We start from the raw sequence: 18487 nt of genomic DNA, 5'->3' as shown, positions 1-18487 counted from the left end.
GTCAGATCACATGTCTGTGGCCACAGCATGAACCACAAAAATCATACATCCACTGTTTCGTTTAGAATTTTTTTCTCTCTTGTTTTCCTCCTCTAAAAACTACGTGCATGTTATAGAGCGAAAAATACGGTATGTACAGATCACCCTGCTGGTTCAGTGGAGGATCCTGGTGAAATACTGGATCCTTGAGCCACTGATGGCTTGCTGGCAGGGTGGATAAAAATAAATGATTTTTAAAAATAAATAAATCAGATTTTTAAAAATTTAAATGGGATTTTTTAAAAAAATTAATTGATTATTTTGATTTAAATTGGATTTTTAAAATAAAATGCTTTAGGAGGGAAAAATATTTCTAAAGATAGTTTTCTATTTAAGTTATATTATAGTCCAAAGGCTATAATCAGGAAATAAGGATTTGTTTTAAGTTCTTCATGTGTGCTGAAACTCAGTCTAAGTTGGTTGTTTTTTTAAAAAAAGTTTAACCACATCAGTTAACAAACATGGATACATATACTATAATGTTCAAATTGTTATTAAGGAAATGATTATTTTTCTTCTTCCAATAATGTACAGTGGAAAAGTTGTCCAAATATAAACAGTTAACTTATTAAGCCTCACAATAATTTCATAATTATCTGTCTATGTATTTCTAATAGTATAACCAAATCTGTAATTTTTGATATAACTGTAAAAACTACTCTGAAAATTTATTATTCCAAAAATCAAACCTTCATCTGGTTGTAAATATTAAGATTATACCAGCAGGATTTTTTTTAAAAAAAACCAATTATATCAAGTCTTACTGACTAGTACTTTAAATCGTTTTTTAAATCGATTTGATTTAAATCAAATCCACCCTGCTTCATGGCCCTGGGTCCAGCAGAAGACGTATAATAATAAATACAGTTCATGATTTATGGCAACATTTAGACCAATCATACCTTGGATTATAAACTTGTGATATACCCAAGCCTTTTGCCTGCATAGGCCGTCTCTGTGTTTTCCCCTTTGATTAAATCAAGAAACTTCTAATTAACCTTACTGGGCTAATATGCTGGCTTCAAACTTTGGTGTAATATCCTGGCTTGTTCCAAAGCTGATAACATTTTGTTAGTTTGGATGAAGTGGGAAAGTACGGTTAATTGGAAGCTTCCTGGTTTAATTGCAGCATATACAATAGAGCTTTGTGTGTGACAAAAGCACATGCATATTGTCTTAATAGTCTGAGATACGATTGTCTGAACAAGCTTATAGTGTGGCACATGTAATACTTAACCTCAAAAGTGAGATTTCCCTCCCTTTGTTTTTTCTGTTGAAACAGAAAAAAAAACTTTAATTCAGTGTGTCTGATATAATCATGATTCAGTTTCAAGTGGGGTAGATTTTAACATATCTGTTTGCATTAACTTAAGATTTCCTTTAAAACAAAAAAAGTAGTAATTACTGTCATTTCTATTAAAAATAATTGAATTAAAATTTGGTTTAATTTAAATTTATTCACTCTCTGCAGCAGCCAGTGTAGTCCTCAAATATTTGGCACCTTTATATCCCACCTTTCTCCCATGATGGATCTCATAGCACTCTTGACTATACAGTTTTGTATCTATTATTTCAGGCAACAAATAATTACATTAAATGTGTACCCCACAACTGGGGAGACAAAGTTCACAGCTTTGAAAATCAGAATATTAATGAACCTGTATTTGAAGCTGCAGGGACGATGCATGTGCTATCTTGGAAAATTATTTGGTTTTCTGATAAATACAGCATAGCTAGTTCTAGGAAATTGCAATATCCCTGCAATAGAATGTCTGTAAGAAACAAGTTGCAACTAAAATTTGATAATCTTGAAAGAGCCACTGCTGTGTGGATAGATAGCAGCTTAAATAATTCTCCATGCTTGGGCACATCTTCTGAATTTAGATAGGATGTGCATTGACACTTAATATTGAGCTATAAAAGCCACAGGTGCTGAGGTTTTCAGTCAGATCTGTACAGATAGACTTATTAACAAAAGCTAGTGGCTGTATGATTTGGTAAAATTATGGAGGGAATTTGAGAGTTTCACAGGCTGATATCTCATCAGTTACTCATACCCTGCTTTCTGCCACAATGTTCATAATTAAAAACAAGTTATAAAAACAAATATTCCACCCTCAGATAAGTATATAAATATGATCTGCAAATGTGTAAATCAGTTATATAATAAATGCAATACTTGGGAAGGTAACATTTGAATTCAGTTAGTGGAGTATGTTGCTTTTCTTCCAACATTCCATGCTTCATCACACAAATAATGAACCTTTCTTGTGATGCAGGTCTCTTTGTAATGCTATGTATTAAGGCTGTAATGCTGTTAATAAAATTTAATATAATTCCAAGCTGGAAAAATCATAGCTGTTAAAACATTTGATCCTTATACTTAAGGATGTGAAACACTTTGCAAGCCCAGTCGTAGTGACTGCATTAAATATCTGTATCTCCCCTTTGTTCTACATGCTCTTCTATTTTAAATTTTCTTTTTTAAAAAGCTAAGCACAGTTCAGAATGGTGTACAATTAGGAAAATGACGAATCTATGTATTACTTGGTTATACATATTGTATAAACGGTGACCATTTTGCACAGGGGTTCCATTCTTGGCCCCTCTGCACATGTTGGCGGAATGTGCATAAGGATTCCATGCTCCGTTCTGCCCTCTTCCAAGTCTAAAAGGACCCATGCATTGTGCATCAATTGGACACACCTAAAACGGTCGCCGCCTTTATGTGGTTTGAGACTTTATTCAGATCCTGGTAGTTTGAGCTGCTACAGAAAATGGACCGAAAATACTTTCGGTATGCTTTCCTTAAAATCCAACAATGCAAATAAAGTGTATGCTCTTGAGTATGCTCTGCTTAAAGTATTTTAAAGTATTGCAATAAACACATTTTCCATGTAAAGCTTTGAATTGTTTGGACATAGCCTTACAAGTAACTCACAACTTACGCACATTTAACTTGTGCACATTCAGCTTAACACACTTGGCAAATCTTTTTTTTTAAAAAAATGGAAAGGGGGTGGGTGTCCAGGAAAAAAAGACTTTGACAATCTCACCTGCCATTGAACCAAATGTATTCTGGCCATACTCAATTTTGGCTTTATGCGCCAGAACGAAACCCGCACGTAAGTTGAGAGTCACCTCTATACCAAGGGTGGAATCTTACAGTCCCAAGGACAGCATCCCAGGGCCATAGGATAACTCAGATCTATATTTCTCACCGGGCTCCAGTGTGGGACAGTCAGAGTCTCCCTCTCGGATTCCACCCTTGTCCAATCAACATCACATCTCCAAGGGATGTGTGTTGGGGGCATTCTAGGAAGTTGATACAAAACCATTCCAGTGCCCTGACACATCCCCAAAGAAGTTCAGGCATATTTCTGAGCGTGGTGCTAGAAGAAAACTTGTTGGTACTTAATCCATTAGGCGGTTCTTATGAAACTTCCTATTTGTTACATGCATAAGCCCGTATGTTGTATAAGCCCGTCAGATATTCCTTTGCCCACCTTATGCTTCCTGGTAAAAAAACAAAAACAAAACTATGATGAGCCCCAGTGATGAATGCTTGTTATGAATAATCTACATTGTTCTTGACTTCCATGTCTTTAAACCGTCACAGGTAACCTAACTTTGCGTTAGAGCTATAGAATCATGGCTATAAATCTGGAGGAATTTGCATATCAAAATGTGTGATTTTAAAGGTTATTTTAAATACAGCCTCAATTATTGGGGTCCCACAGATTCTTCTCTCAGTATTGTAGCCCAGGAAAGACATTTTAGAGGCTTTGGTTAAGCTGTGTGGTGATGAGCTTAGGAAGGAAAGGTTCCATAAATTTATAATGCAGGGGGAGATAAATGTTGTAGTTTCTGTGACATGAGCTAACCCCCAGTTTTCTTCATCTAGGGCTTGAGACAAAGCTTCAGGCAAGGATCTTGGGGACCTGACACTATGGAGACGGAAAGCGAGCAAAACTCAAACTCTGCTAGTGGCAGCTCAAGCTCTGGAGGAAGCACTCGCCCTCAGATCTCTCAGATGACTCTATATGAGCGGCAGGCAGTGCAGGTGGGGGACCATCTTTGTTCTTGGGGGAAAATTGCCCTGGAAGGTATCATCATCAGAGTAGCACATCAGCACATCACTTTAAACTGCTGCTTAGCCAGTAGGTGCCCTGTTTATGAGCACAGGGGAAATTGCTCCAGAGGCTTAGCCAGTGCAGTGAACCTGTAGGAGACTAGCACTGAATTGGTTATGTCCCTCACATAAGAGGAGAAGCAGACAGCCTTCTCTTCAGGAAAGAAGAGGCCAGTCTTGAGAAGTGAATACCTCTCCTTATCTCAAGGGTGGTGAACCTCCAAATTACAGGCCTTATTATTTATTCAATTTCTGTTTTGCTCTTCTTCCTGAAGATGCCCAGAGCAGGAAGCAGCAAAGCAGTTGTTAAGTTCAGCATGGCTCCCAGTTTAGTCTGCAGGGCGGTATCCCCCTAAGTACTCCCCACCATACCTGATGTCAGGTTTGGGGCAGGTAAGTAGGTAGCTCCAAAGGAGCTATTGGGAGTTTCATGTGAGGGTTTGCTTGATTGGTACTGATGGCAAGCCCTACTGGGATCAGCTGCACTAAGGAGTTCTCCATCAGGAATTCCCTAATGCCTTTGCGGGGTGGGTGGGTGTTGTGGTCAGCGCCTATCCGTGTGTCCCTTTGAAGGTGTGCTTTCAGCATTGGTGATGCGATTGGAACTGGCAGTGTGCCTTCAAGAGGGCTCGCTGCAAGCCCCACTTTGTCCATTTGCACCTGAAAATGGATATTTTCCCTCTCCAGATAGCTGCAGAGTTTGTATGTACAGTTTGAATCCAATCTGCCAGCAAATGTACTTCAGAGGAGCTCATTGTAACTGTCAATCAGCTGATCAGTCCCTTTGTGGTGTAGTGGTTAGGAGCGGTAGTCTTGTAATCTGGGGAACCAGGTTCGCGTCTCCGCTCCTCCACATGCAGCTGCTGGGTGACCTTGGGCCAGTCACACTTTGAAGTCTCTCAGCCCCACTCACCTCACAGAGTGTTTGTTGTGGGTGGGTGGGGGGAGGGAAAGGAGAATGTTAGCTGCTTTGAGACTCCTGAAGGGGAGTGAAAGGCGGGATATCAAATCCAAACTCCTTCTTCTTCTTCTTCTTCTTCTTCTTCTTCTTCTTCTTCTTCTTCTTCTTTGAAGTTGTCAAAGTTGGTCCCCAGGAGTGAGGTGGTAAGGATCAAATCCTTTGACCAATTCCAGTTCTTTACTCCTGCCTTATCTAGTGGCCTAGGAAAATCAGTGTGAGGCGTCAAAAATGCCCCATGCATTGCTAGGTCCTGCTTAATACCTAATAGATCTAAGGATTATTGTGTTCCTGGCCATTCTAATTAAGCTGGTGGAACCATTTTTAGCCTAATGTTCTGCTATTCCACTAATAAATATGTGGTGGTCCAGGTCTGCTGATAGGGGGCTGTGATTCTATATGTTTTCACTTACTTTGTCCTGTGAGACCTCGGGCATGTTAGGATGTGTTCTGTTTTGTATTCTGAATTTTTATTTTTTAAAATTTTTTTATTACAGGCGCTTCAAGCACTGCAGAGGCAGCCCAATGCAGCCCAGTATTTCCACCAGTTTATGCTCCAACAGCAGCTCAACAGTGCTCAGTTACACAGTCTGGCTGCAGTCCAGCAGGTGAGACAGCCTGTTCAAAAGACAGGAGTTACCTAAAACGGGGAAGAGTGAAACACCTAGTTTGGAATAAACAAATGAGGTTTTGGATGGATAGGGCCCAAAGAAGGGATCTCAAAGGAAGGGAAAAGAACGTAGTACTTTCACAGTAATGGACTTAGTGGACACTAATTGTTCTGCTCTGGAAAAAAAAAATGCTTATTAACTCTTGCTTCTTTAAGAGCTTATTGGTACAGGTTTTCCAGTACAGGCAACTCCCCATTTGCGTGGGGATTGCATTCTGGGTCATCCCATGTGTTGGCCGAGCGCATGTAAGCCTGCTCTGCCCACTTCTGGGGCCAAAAATGATGTGTGTGCGTGTAGTCATGTGTGCCTTGGTCATGCACAGAATGGTCATTGCCTGTATACGATTTTACATCCATTTTGAACTTTTCTATCTACCAGCTAGTTCACTACAAGCTGTAGCACTCCAGGTTGGTTCTGGGACACAGTTGCAGTTAAAGACAAAACTTTGCTTTCACCCCTTACATTTGGTGGCATGGCTCTTGCTGGCAGAGATCCTGCAGGAAGGTGCAGTGTGGAAAGGGATGTACTTTCCTGCAGACCTTCCTTATAATTTACAAACTACCTTTCCATTCATACTCTACACATGAGTCATGAAGCAGGGCATTTTGCTAACTTTTGTTATTTGTTTCTGTTTGCCCCCCTTTGCCATCCCCCGCTTAAAAACAAACAAACTTGAATTTAAAATAGTCCTCCTTTAGATTATCAGTTTCCTTTCCCTCCCTTTTATATTGTTAACTGTTCTGTTCCTGTTACAGATAGGTAGCCGTGTTGGTCTGCCATAGTAAAAAAAAAATAAAAAAAATTGCTTCCAGTAGCACCTTAAAGACCAACTAAGTTAGTTCTTGGTATGAGCTTTCGTGTGCATGCACACTTCTTCAGATAGCTCATACCAAGAACTAACTTAGTTGGTCTTTAAGGTGCTACTGGAAGCAATTTTTTTTGTTCTGTTCCTGACAGGTAAAAGTTGGGAAGGTGATAATAATTTAGATGACGTGTGTTGAAAATGATGTTAAGTCTGTTCCACATTTCCCTGAGAGGTTTTGAAACAACTTGACTTAGTGTTGTAGATGTGAGCCTGAGTAGGTGTTTCTTCTATGTCTGATAAATGCCTATTCTGACACAGCAGGTGTAGCTGTCAGTTGTAGCTTGTGATGAAAATACTTCCCTTCTGCCCATGTAAAAGGTCTTGCCCAGCACCTGCCATTGTCTTAGCAATGGCTACATTACTTTCAAAATGCTTTTATAGCAGAGTAAAGGTCTTGTCTTGCACATCACAAACCGTACTCCTAACTCCCTCACATCTAGAAATACCAACGATTTGCTCAAATCATCTAAATAAATGGTAGCTTCAGCCTACACTGATTCTTAAACAGAATTAAGATACCTGGTTATTTGTCTGATTGAAGAGAGAGTATGTATTGATGATAGGTTAATTCCTCACTTCTTTTGCTCTTTGTTGGGGAGCATTGTGGAGGGGCAAATTTAATTACATTGAAGGGTCGAGGTGGCTTACCATTGGCTCTGCAGCTGCAGTACAATTCCCATAAGCTCCAAGCAATATGAGCAATAACCAGAGATGATGGGAATTGTAGTCCAGCAACATATAGAGAGGAAAAGGTTAGCCACCCCTGGTATAGCGGCTGCATTTCAACTAAGCTAGAGAAATAAACACGAGGCAGGTGTTAATGACCATTTTGTTGTGTTTTACCTTTTGAGGACCAGAAAACATGGGAATAATGGGGCCCTTGGCTAAATCTTGGTTTTGGAAGAATATATAATGTTTCTTACAGGCTACAATTGCAGCGAGCCGACAAGCAAGCTCTCCAAACACAAGCACTTCTCAACAGACAGCTACTACACAGGCTTCGGTAAGCAGCTAACTTGCCCTCAAATGATTGGGCATCCGATGTCTGTTTTCTTGGAGAATTAGTTGGCTATGGATGGGTAACTTCAATGTTGAGAGAATGTTTGCTAGTATTGGTGGAGGAGAGTACAGTGGTACCTCTGGTTGCAAACGGGAGCCATTCCGGAGGCCCGTTCGCAACCTTAAAAGAACACAACCTGTGTCTGCGCACACATGGGTCGTGATTCGCCGCTTCTGTGCATGCGCGTGATGTCATTTTGCACGTCTGCACATACGCGAGTGGCGAAACCCGGAAGTAACCCTTTCCGGTACTTCTGGGTCGCCGCAGGACGCAACCTGAAAACGCGCAACCAGCAGCAAACGTAACATGAGGTATGACTGTAGATAGTATTGTCAGTCAGGGTGGAAAAAGAGAATGGGAGTTCCTTATTTGCAAGTGAGAAGACTGAGCAGCATCCCTAGAGAGGATATTCCTTCCTAATGATAACTGAATAAAAGGGGAACATTAGCATCTACAGAAGAGGGCTGTGTCAAGCACTTGTCGCCTGTTGATAATAAAACTGCATATGCTGCTTTTATTTAGTGCTTCTGGTGCAGAAATCATAATCGAATGGTCATTGTTTGCAAGTCCATTGTTATGTTCTTCCAGTTGCTGAAGTTCTGAGAATAATTTGAGCAAAAAGGTTTTGGAGAGCAGCTGCTGCACTCCCCTCCCCTCCCCTCCCCTGCTCCTTTTCACATAGCCTGGTAGGGCTGCTGAAAAGAGTGGGTTGTGTTCCCCACACACTTTTCTTTCAGATAATTTCTGGGCTCTTAACAAGGTGAGTTTGGGAGGGGAGCATGAAAGTGGCTGGTGGGCCTTGTTCCAGTCGTATTGCTGGAGTTAAGCCACACTTTCTTTGAAATTGTTTCTAGCTTAGATTCTGTTAATATTACTTTTCATCTACCCCCTCCCTCCACACCAACTTTTCACTTTACAGATTAATTTGGCTACCACATCAGCTGCACAGTTAATCAGCCGTTCGCAGAGTGTGAGTTCACCTAGTGCCACCACCTTGACACAATCGGTGCTCCTTGGTAACACCACATCACCACCTCTTAACCAGTCACAAGCTCAGATGTACCTTCGGGTAAGAGTTGTACACGTGTTGCTTTCACCCATCATAAATACCTCGCAGCCCCCTGATGAATCTCCAGCTTTCATACAGTCTGCTATTTTGTGCTCAGACAAAAGTTAGCAATCTCTGTTCCCTTGAACAGTTGGTTGATTCTCAATTCAGCATATGTACTACAGGGACAGAGGATATTTAGTGTCATTTGCAGTTTTATTTTCCATGAATCTTAAAGACCCCATGGCACTTGGTATGATTTTATGTAATGCATTACAAAACATCTCTCTTTTAAAGCAGCCTTGATAAAGTGCTCATCTGAAATACGACTCCATTTCATCCATTTTAAATACCCTGACTTTTAATGCTTTCTCTTCTGTTCTTTAAAGAGTTTCCGGAAAGCCATCTTCTTAATTAGGCTAAATGAGAAACACACTTCTTTGTACTCTCCCCTCCTCACATTTCCATCCTTGACTTTGGTTACATATCTGTGAAATAGCAAACTCCTTTTGATCTGTTTGGCCTCAGATTATATTTAGTTATCTTGGTTACAACTTTTCAGTATGGAAAAAAAAAAGTTTTGCAGTTGATCTAAGCTAGCAGGGGTCCCTCATTCCCTTCACTCCACGCTTAACATCTGCCACACAAACCTATAGGTGCTGGCCCAGTATGGAGAGGTGGAGGTGGTTTGGCTTTTGGAAATAATAAACCTGCTTTCCACCGCCTGCAAAGTGGCCATGATGGAGGAAAATGCTGAGACAGAATGGCTGTCTTATCGGAGACCCTAGGCCCCATGCACCGTGATAACCTATTTGCTTGTGGTTCGCTTTCTTTCCTCCTTTTTCTCCCTCCTGCTGTTCCCATCTCCACACCACCTAACCCTCCCTCAACAGCCGCAGCTGGGGAACCTGTTGCAGGTGAACCGGACCTTGGGCCGCAATGTACCTCTTACCTCCCAGCTCATCCTGATGCCTAACGGGGCCGTGGCTGCTGTTCAGCAGGAGGCACCACCCACTCATTCTCCTGGGGTCCACACAGACACAGACCAGGTCAGTGACACCCTCTTCTGGGGTTCCCATGACCAGCCTGGCCTGCCCCAGTCTCGGGTGTGTCCCTCTGGCTCAAACATCCCATGAGAAGAACATCCCCATTCCACTCAGTCGCCTGCACACTTCAGCCAGTGGCCTTCCGGTTCTCAAAACCTGGGTTCATGCTTGCAGATGACTGAAGCTAGCTAGTCAGCTGCACTTTTTGCATTGATTGGTTATCCCCCATTGATTGGTTATGCCCTTGTATTCTCGTCCTGATGCGAAGAACATGTGCTGTTTGCCGCTTGACAAGTACTCCAGATTTAACAGTCAGACTTGATGGGGCTCCAGAAACCTGAGGTGCCTGTTTCTGCATGATGAGGGTTTTTCCAGGTAAAGTGGGGGGAAGGGGAGGCCAACGACTAATTTGACAAGACAGGAGAAATGACCTCTGTGGACCTTCAGTGTTGCTTAGGCTTTGACTGTGGCTTGCCGCTTGTTACATATCTTGCCTTCTCCTCCTCCTCCTCCTTCCTCCCCAGCATTTCTTGGAGCCTTTAAAGACATTTCGCAGCTAGCTTCTCTGCATCTATTTTCTATCTCAATTAGTGGTTTTTAGGTAAAAGTAATATTTTATCCCAAAACTGCATTAGGAGAAAGGGTATCCAAACACAGGCAATAATATATGTTAGGCCCTAGTGTGCACCAAGCTGTGCACCAAGGGGTTGCAGAGAGAAAAGGTTCAGTTTCTTTTCTTTTAATTTTTATTTATTTATTTGAAAATGTGTATTTAAATCTAGATTTTCAAGATAGCCTACAAAAGAGAACCATAAAACAAATATACAAGGTTCAGTTTGAGGTAGCAGCCTTTCAACACAATGAGGGTGGCTGCACAGGGTTGAGTTAAATGGATTGTCTTTAAGCTCCTTACAGAAAGTGCCATGAGATCTTTAATTTTACTGAAAATGAGGAAGAAACGAGCTGCGATTTAAAAGGATTGATCCCTTCAAAATAATAAAAAGGTTGATTCCTCACTCCCTGTAGTACCTTGTGACACTTATTTTTGGGTACAAGACAAAGGGTGCAGCACCTAAATAAAAGTGAAAAGAGCTTCCTAACAGCTGTTCAGCATGGTCAGTTTTTACTGCTGGTTAAGCCAGAGTAGATACCAGGGGTCCCTGCCTCTTGTAACCTGAAGCTAATGAGTCATTTATTTCTCTCTCTCCCTCTTTTTCTTTTTCTATCTCTCTCTCTGCATTTTTTCCCAGGTGCAGAATTTGGCTGTCAGAAGTCAGCAGACCTCAGCAGCTAATGCACAGCTCCAGGCTTCTGCTCCAAAGGCTGTTTTATCCGGGAATTCCCAGTCGTCAGTACTACCCCAGGCCACCCATGCTGGCCAGACCTTGACAGTGACTCAAGCCGCTTCTGGCAATGTAGGCCAGTCACTTAATCTCAGTCAAGGGGCAGCGGGAAGCAATGGCATCTCTGGGGTTGTGGCGTCTTCAGTGGGGAGCCACACTACTTCCGGGCTAAGCCAAGCAGCCTCATCCGGCCCAGGGGGCAGCTGCCAGAGGAAGGGTACTGGTGTAGTTCAGCCTTTACCGGTGGCTTCTGCTGCCCAGGCAGTGACTGTGAGCCAGGGAAGTCAGACGGAAGGAGAAAATGCAGCAGCAAAGAAGGCTGAAGCAGATGGGAATGGTCAACAGACTGTAGGCATGAACTTGACCAGGACAGCGACACCAGCCCCAAGCCAGACCTTGATCAGTTCTGGTAGGTGACAGTTCATGCTTTCCTTACTGGTGACCCTTCCAGTGACTTGACTGATACCTTCATCCATGTACCCCGTAACCAGGCTCACCATCTTCACAATTGTACAGCCCCTTGCTGGATGGCTGAGGGCAGATTGGCTGCAATCTATTTTAGCCCATTGCTTGCTTCTTGTTGGGCAGTTGGCTTGGAGTCGATGTGCCCTGGAGAGTGTACTCTCACTCACTTCCTTCATTTTGCACTGATGGCTTATTATGGAGATGTGAAGCATATAAAGCTGCCTTCTGCTTGTCCTTCTAGTCTGTATTGGTGGGGACGCCAGCCCTTTTGGGCTTCTGGGCATATTTCCAGAGAAACTGTCATGGGCACCACACATGCCTCACAACGGTGTGCCTCCTCCCAAACCCCTAGGCACCAGTTGGCTTTGAAAAAAAGTTTTGTTTTGTTTTCTTCTTTCCCCATCAAATCCAGTTGCAGAGGGAGAGGACTAAGTGTCAATGAAGACCTGCAGGTGCCACTTTGGTGATGCATGCAGTAGCTCTGCAAGGTCTTGGACAGAGGTCCTGTTCAGCTCTACTACATTAGTCCCTTTTCTGGAAATGCCAGAGTTTGGGCCAGGGACTGCACTCTGCCACTAAGCAACCGTACCTCCCCACTCTTAAGTGTATTCAACTGCTTTTGCTCGCCTCCTACCCTTGTGGCCTGGCCTTGCCCAAGATTGCAGTTTTCTTGGGGTTGGTGTCTTTTGCCTAAATTGCTTTATAAAGCGGTGTTCACCCCGATGGTGTGTCATAATACTGTGGGGTTTTTTTAATACTTTACAGCCACATATACCCAAATCCAGCCTCACTCGCTGATCCAGCAGCAACAACAGATCCACCTCCAGAAGCAAGTGGTGATCCAGCAGCAAATTGCCATCCATCACCAGCAGCAGTTCCAGCACCGCCAGTCCCAGCTCTTGCACACTGCCACACACCTCCAGCTGGCGCAGCAGCAGCAGCAGCAAGCTCCGCCCCTGGTCCAGCAGCAGCAGGGGCCAGCGCAAACTCAGCAGCAGGCCCCGCCCCTCCAGGGCCAACAGCAAGCCCAGACCCTTGTCGTCCAGCCCATGCTGCAGTCACAACCTCAGCCGATGCAGCTCCAGCAGGAGAACCTCTGCCAGGCAGCTACTAAGACGCCTGTCCCCATTCAGTCGAAGCCGCCCATAGCCCCCCTCAAGTCTCCACAGCTCGGGGCTGCCAAAATGTCGGCGTCACAGCAGCCCCCGCCTCATATCCCAGTGCAGGTTGTTGGCAGCCGCCAGCAAGGTTCAGCCCAGGCTCAGGCTCTGGGTCTTCCGCAGATGAACACAGCAGTGCAGGCCCCCCGGGGCCTGCCAGCCGGTGTCCAGCCGGTGTCCCAGGCCCACACGGCATCCTCATTGTCCCAGACCTCTTCTGCCTCCTTTTCTACTTGTTCTCCTCCTCCTCTACAAGAAGCTCCTCCACTGCTCACTTCGGGGGTCAACGTGGCCCAGGTCCAGGGCACGACCCAGGTGAAGAATACGGTTTCCTCTCCCGTCATGGCTCAGGCACAAACATCTGCCTACTACGTGCAGCCTGTCCAGTTACCTGTAAGTTACCTCACAAGTACAGTAGGAATGTTGGAGGGGGGCAAAATCCGCACTTGCTCACACATGTGGCTTTGGGATATGACATAGCCTAGCTATCCAGTAACTGAGAGTCATTCCCTTTACCATGTACAGTCAGGCCTGCAAAGCATATGGTCCATCTGCCATGTTTGTCGGTGATCTGCTTGCTTGCTGTTTTACAGTCCTCTTGTATTTGGTGACCTAGGCAAGCAGCTAAACAGGATGGTTATTTAGCTTTTTGTGTGCTGTTTTATGTGACTGGTGGACTGCATTTGTATGTTGCCTGTTTCACAGATTCCCTAGTAGCCTTGGTTACCAGGAATGGACTGTAGACTGTGGTGTCCAGGTAGCATTTCCCAATCTTTTTTTACAAGACAGTGGGTGAGCTGTGAAATGCCGTCATCTGGATAGGGATCTTTCGAAGGTGGTAAAGCAATTGGGAAGGTTTTCTCATGGCACTTCTTGGGAGATCATAATTTGCAGCTCACCCAGTGGTTCCATCTATTATCAGGCCTTTCCCCCCAATCCACAAAGTTACTGCACTCGAACAACATTGCAGCTCTTGTTTAATTTAATGAAGGCACCGTAGGAAAATTTCCTGGTAGATCGTACCCACTGTGGTGCAGTTCCATTTCATATTTTCTGCCTTCAGTCACTTGAATTCTCAAAACTATTACCATGCTGTTCCAGCATGGACCTTCAGGAATGGCTTTTGGGGGTGGGGGTGCAAGGAAATGCAGCGTGAAGAAGAAGCAGATTCCTGTGGTGTGATGTCCACTTGCATCTCTTTGCATACAGCCTATGGAGGTTAGCAGCATTTCGCTGCCTATTTAGTGTCTGGGATAGAATTATTTCCTTCCTTCTCTTGGATCTGCATGTCCCTTCCCATCTTCCCACACAGAGCAAACCACAGACTTCGGCAGTCAAGCGCAAAGCAGAATCTGAAGAGGAGAGGGATGACTCCAGTGCACCACCTTCTCTCCTGCCTGCTAAGTCGTCTCCTGTGGCAGAGAGTCCCAAAGCCACAGAAGATAAGGGGGGCCTTGGAGGTGAAGGGAACAGGGGTAAGTTCTGCCTGCTCCCTGAAGAGTAGATAAGTGGTTAGGCCTGGTGGCAGATTGAGGGTGGAATGTATAAATGGACTAGAATGCCCCTGTGCACAGAGCGGAATCGTGGTGATGGAGTATAACTTGAAAACACACACATAAACCACAGGTAAAGCTTCTGAATCTTGGGGGAAATGATTTGGATCAGGACTTGTTTTATGGCTTAACTTTCTTCCTAACACGGCTCACAAATGCAGTCCTGTGAATGCCTTTGGTCAACATGTGATCATCTTGTGTGTTTGGCATCCATGACTTGAAGTTGACAATGAGCAGGAGCTGTCCTGCCATAGTGGACATCTGCAGCTTTCTCTGCCCAGCTCTGCTTGCCCTACGCAAGCCATACTGATACAGTAACGCTTGCAGTCCACAAATGTCACAAACCAAACCAATTCCGCCTATTTTTTTTATGTATGCAAATACATAATTTGCAAATACATTATTTGCATAGTTGCATACAAAATTCAGATGGGTCTAATTTGTTAATGCTGCTTCTGTTATTTCAGAGAAATCTGAGTCCCTTCCCAGTGCCTCCCCCAATGCACCTCCAAGTGACTCCAGCTCTGTCACTCCTACAGCTGCTCCTATGCCTACCTTAGCCATGTTGTCACGCCAGACGGGAGATTCCAAACCTCCGCAAGCCATTGTCAAGCCTCAGATTCTTACGCACATCATAGAGGGCTTTGTCATTCAGGAAGGGGCAGAGCCTTTTCCGGTAAGAGGGTTCAGCCTGGGGTATCTAGGGCAGGGACTGCTCTCTGCTTATTTCTCTCTTTGTACTGCCAGCATGATCTGTTTGCTAACTTGGCTTATGTTAGCTAAAGCCAGGAAAGAAATTCTAGTAGTCCTGTAGTTGAAGCATGTTTAGCATCAGACAACGAAACTCTTGCACAAAGTTGCTTTCTGACTCGGGTTTCCCCCTTCCACTGTCTTGAATGCAGGTGAGCTGCTCTCAGCTCCTAAAAGAATTTGAAAAGCCCCTTCAGGGAGGAGTTCCCTCTAGGCAAACCGAGAACCAGCCTAGCAACTCCCCAGGAGGGGAAAGCGTTGCTGCAGGTGAGTCCCCTCTAGGGACTGTAGTCGATGAGAAGGAGTAGGGTGGGGTAAGGGTCTTTCAAGTTCTACGTTCACGTTTTCCACCTTTGTCAAACACGTAGGTTACTGAGAGCCAAGCCAAATGCTTAGCTTTAATTACTCTTTCCTGAAAGGGTGGCCAGGGGAAAGGAGGAGTGGAGGTGCTGTATTGGATCACATGGTTTTATACTGAAGCGCTACCCATTTTATCTGTGGAATAAGGAAGAGCACCACTTCACACTCTCAAAATAAGCATAGGTGAATAAGGGATGTGCTTTTGTTACACACAGCTTTGCAGATCTAATGGCTAATGGGGTTTCCAGTTCTTTCTCTCTGGGGAGTCTCCCATACTTGGCTTTCAACAGAGAGTATAGCTTGCTATCAAACAGACAATCTTAAGCTTGCATTCTGATGTTGCTGGTTAATGAAGCTAGTTGTTTTACTAACTATTAAGTGTCTGCTTCTCCTGCTTCCTTAGAGCAAGACAAGAAAGGGAATCTGCTGAAATGCGAGTTCTGCGGAAAATACGGCCCAGCCAATCAATTTCGTGGTTCCAAAAGGTTCTGTTCTGTAACGTGTGCCAAGAGGTAATGGCGCTTGGAAACTCCTCCTTGATAAGGATGGAGACAGGTGTGTTTCCCTGGGGATACCATTCCACAGATGGGAGCCACCCCTGCAAAGTCATTTTATTGTTGTCAGTGGCCAGTATCAGGATAAAATCACTGAAAAGGCTTGTTGTCATGTGGTTACCCTCTGCACCTCCTTTGAGTGATCACTTGTAGAAGGGACCCCAGTGGACTGCAGAGCCTGGGCTGGTAGAGGCACTTGTTGAGCTACTCTGGTCTTGAAGCTTTATAGGTCAAAACTACCACTTTGAATAGAGACTGGAAACTAATCAGTAGCCACTGCAGTTGGGCTACTGCGTTTGCAAAGCATTGAAGTATCCTAAAGTACAGGCTACCATAGCATAAACCACTGAAGGTTATCCCTGTCCAGATAGGGTTACAGTTGAGCCACCAGCCAAAGTTAATGGAAGGCACTTTGTGCCACCAAGGCCACCATAAAAAGGTAAAGGTAAAGGTACCCCTGCCCGTACGGGCCAGTCGTGTCCAACTCTAGGGTTGTGTGCCCATCTCACTTAAGATGCCTGGGGCCAGCGCTGTCCGGAGACAATTCCGGGTCACATGGCCAGCGTGACGAAGCTGCTCTGGCGAGCCGGCACCAGCACAGCACACGGAAACGCCATTTACCTTCCCGCTATAAAGCGGTACCTATTTATCTACTTGCACTTGATGGTGCTTTCGAACTGCTAGGTGGGCAGGAGCTGGGACCGAAAGACGGGAGCTCACCCCGCCATGGGGATTCGAACCGCCGACCATGCAATCGGCAAGCCCTCGGCACATAGGTTTTACCCACAGCGCCACCCGCGTCCCTAAGACCACCATATATTGCTCTTAATTCTTCTCCTCTGTTAGAAGGAAGTCTTCATCTCCTAGGATCACCCCACTAATTGGACAGGAGAGGGACATTATACAAAAGTAGTCATGTGGTTCCTTGCCTCTCCCAGCCCCCTGGGGACTTATCCCATTAGTGGATGGATGCCTCCTTCTACCTGCTCAAGAGAAAGTACTTTTTCAATAAGAAAGGTAAAGGGACCCCTGACCATTAGGTCCAGTCGTGGCCGACTCTGGAGTTGCGGCGCTCATCTCGCTTTATTAGTGAGGGAGCCGGCGTACAGCTTCCGGGTCATGTGGCCAGCATGACTAAGCCGCTTCTGGTGAATTAGAGCAGCACACGGAAACACCGTTTACCTTCCCGCTGGAGCGGTATCTATTTATCTACTTGCACTTCATGCTTTCAAACTGCTAGGTTGGCAGGAGCAGCAACCGAGCAATGGGAGCTCACCCCATTGCGGGGATTCGAACCGCCGACCTTCTGATCAGCAAGTCCTAGGCTCTGTGGTTTAACCCAGATTTAGAGGGTAATAACTTAGAGGCTGTATGTTGCTTCTACCTCCTGATGGAAAGATCTCAATAAGCCTGGTTAGATGGCTGATGTAGAAACGACTCTTCATGTAGGGCTTGAGACACTCCCATACTCAAAACTGTTTTGCTGGAAAAGGACTAGCATGTTAGAATTTTCAGCTTGCAGAGGAATTCTCAAATGAGCCTTGCTTCATTTTTCTTCCTTCTCTCTTGTGCCAGGTACAATGTGGGCTGCAGTCACCAACTTAGGCTTCAAAGGAAAAAAATGAAGGAGCTCCAGGAAGCGAACTATGCCCGACGACGACGGGGGCCTCGGCGCAGCAGCTCAGAGATTGCCCGAGCCAAGATACAGGGCAAGCGTCACCGGGTAAGGGTATACTTCCATCCCTCATTCCTCCTTGCCTAGGACAGCAGAGTTTCACCTGCTCTGGTACTGTGAGGGTTTATCTGGCAGGGACTGGGGGTCTTTTAAGTCTGTTGCTTAAAATATTTATACCCTGCCGTTCTTATATAAATAACAGCATACAGCACTGTAAAAACAAGAATAAAAGAAACATCAATTAAAGCCATCAATAAAATAGTTCAAAAGGAGATGAGGGCAATATTTGCTAAGGCCGTTGAAGTACTGGAATTGTACTTAAGACCCCACAGAACCTGGCTAAAGCCTAGGGGAAATAGGGAAATATTTCCAAACGTTAGAGATTAGATTCTTGCCTTCTTTGACGCTTTTGAGGCTCCTTTGAGAGAACAGTCGCCTAATCTTCGAGCCTCCAGAACTGGAGTAAAAACACACCTTTAACTTGCTGAAGGAATGTATGGTCCTCTATAAGCTCCTACACTAGATGCCCAAGTGGCTGTGCTTGTCTCTGGTGTGGTTACGTTTGTTGAATGGGGATTAATTATTAGGGAATGCATGACAGAAAGGAGCTACTGACTCACAGATTACACAAGACGTGTCTCCAGTCGTGTTGACCACAGACTCCCAACTCAAATAAGGGCTAGAAAATATTGCCTTTGCAGCATATGCCATCCTGACTGTTACACAGTTGTCTGTCAGTGGCGTAAGTTCCAATATTAAAGCCAAGCGAAATCTTCTATTTAAAAACCCAAAACTGGAGACTTAAAAC

The 18487-nt window shown here is 44.6% G+C and overlaps 1 protein-coding gene across 15 annotated transcripts in view; it reads left to right on the top strand.

Annotated features, from left to right (window-relative positions):
- Positions 1-18487, top strand: part of PHC1 (polyhomeotic homolog 1) — a 30998-nt gene that overhangs the window by 8364 nt on the left and 4147 nt on the right. For 2 of the 15 annotated variants that reach the window (XM_083718569.1, XM_083718570.1), the window contains exons 2-13: positions 3944-4102; positions 5627-5737; positions 7591-7668; positions 8645-8794; positions 9667-9822; positions 11076-11571; positions 12393-13180; positions 14100-14262; positions 14880-15016; positions 15243-15357; positions 15854-15962; positions 17580-17727. In XM_083718569.1, coding sequence (XP_083574695.1) covers positions 3989-4102; positions 5627-5737; positions 7591-7668; positions 8645-8794; positions 9667-9822; positions 11076-11571; positions 12393-13180; positions 14100-14262; positions 14880-15016; positions 15243-15357; positions 15854-15962; positions 17580-17727 — 2565 coding nt within the window. In that variant the 5' untranslated portion in view covers positions 3944-3988. Of the gene's footprint in view, positions 1-3943; positions 4103-5626; positions 5738-7590; positions 7669-8644; positions 8795-9666; positions 9823-11069; positions 11572-12392; positions 13181-14099; positions 14263-14807; positions 15017-15242; positions 15358-15853; positions 15963-17579; positions 17728-18487 lie in introns of all 15 variants that reach the window. The other 13 variants (XM_083718565.1, XM_083718568.1, XM_083718558.1 and 10 more) reach the window with 7 other exon arrangements.

The sequence above is a fragment of the Podarcis gaigeae genome, assembly GCF_964106915.1.
Source record: "Podarcis gaigeae genome assembly, chromosome: 17".
Classification (NCBI taxonomy): Eukaryota; Metazoa; Chordata; class Lepidosauria; order Squamata; family Lacertidae; genus Podarcis; species Podarcis gaigeae.
The sequence above is the reverse complement of the archived record's forward strand: the minus strand, read 5'-3'. Positions and strand labels throughout refer to the sequence as shown.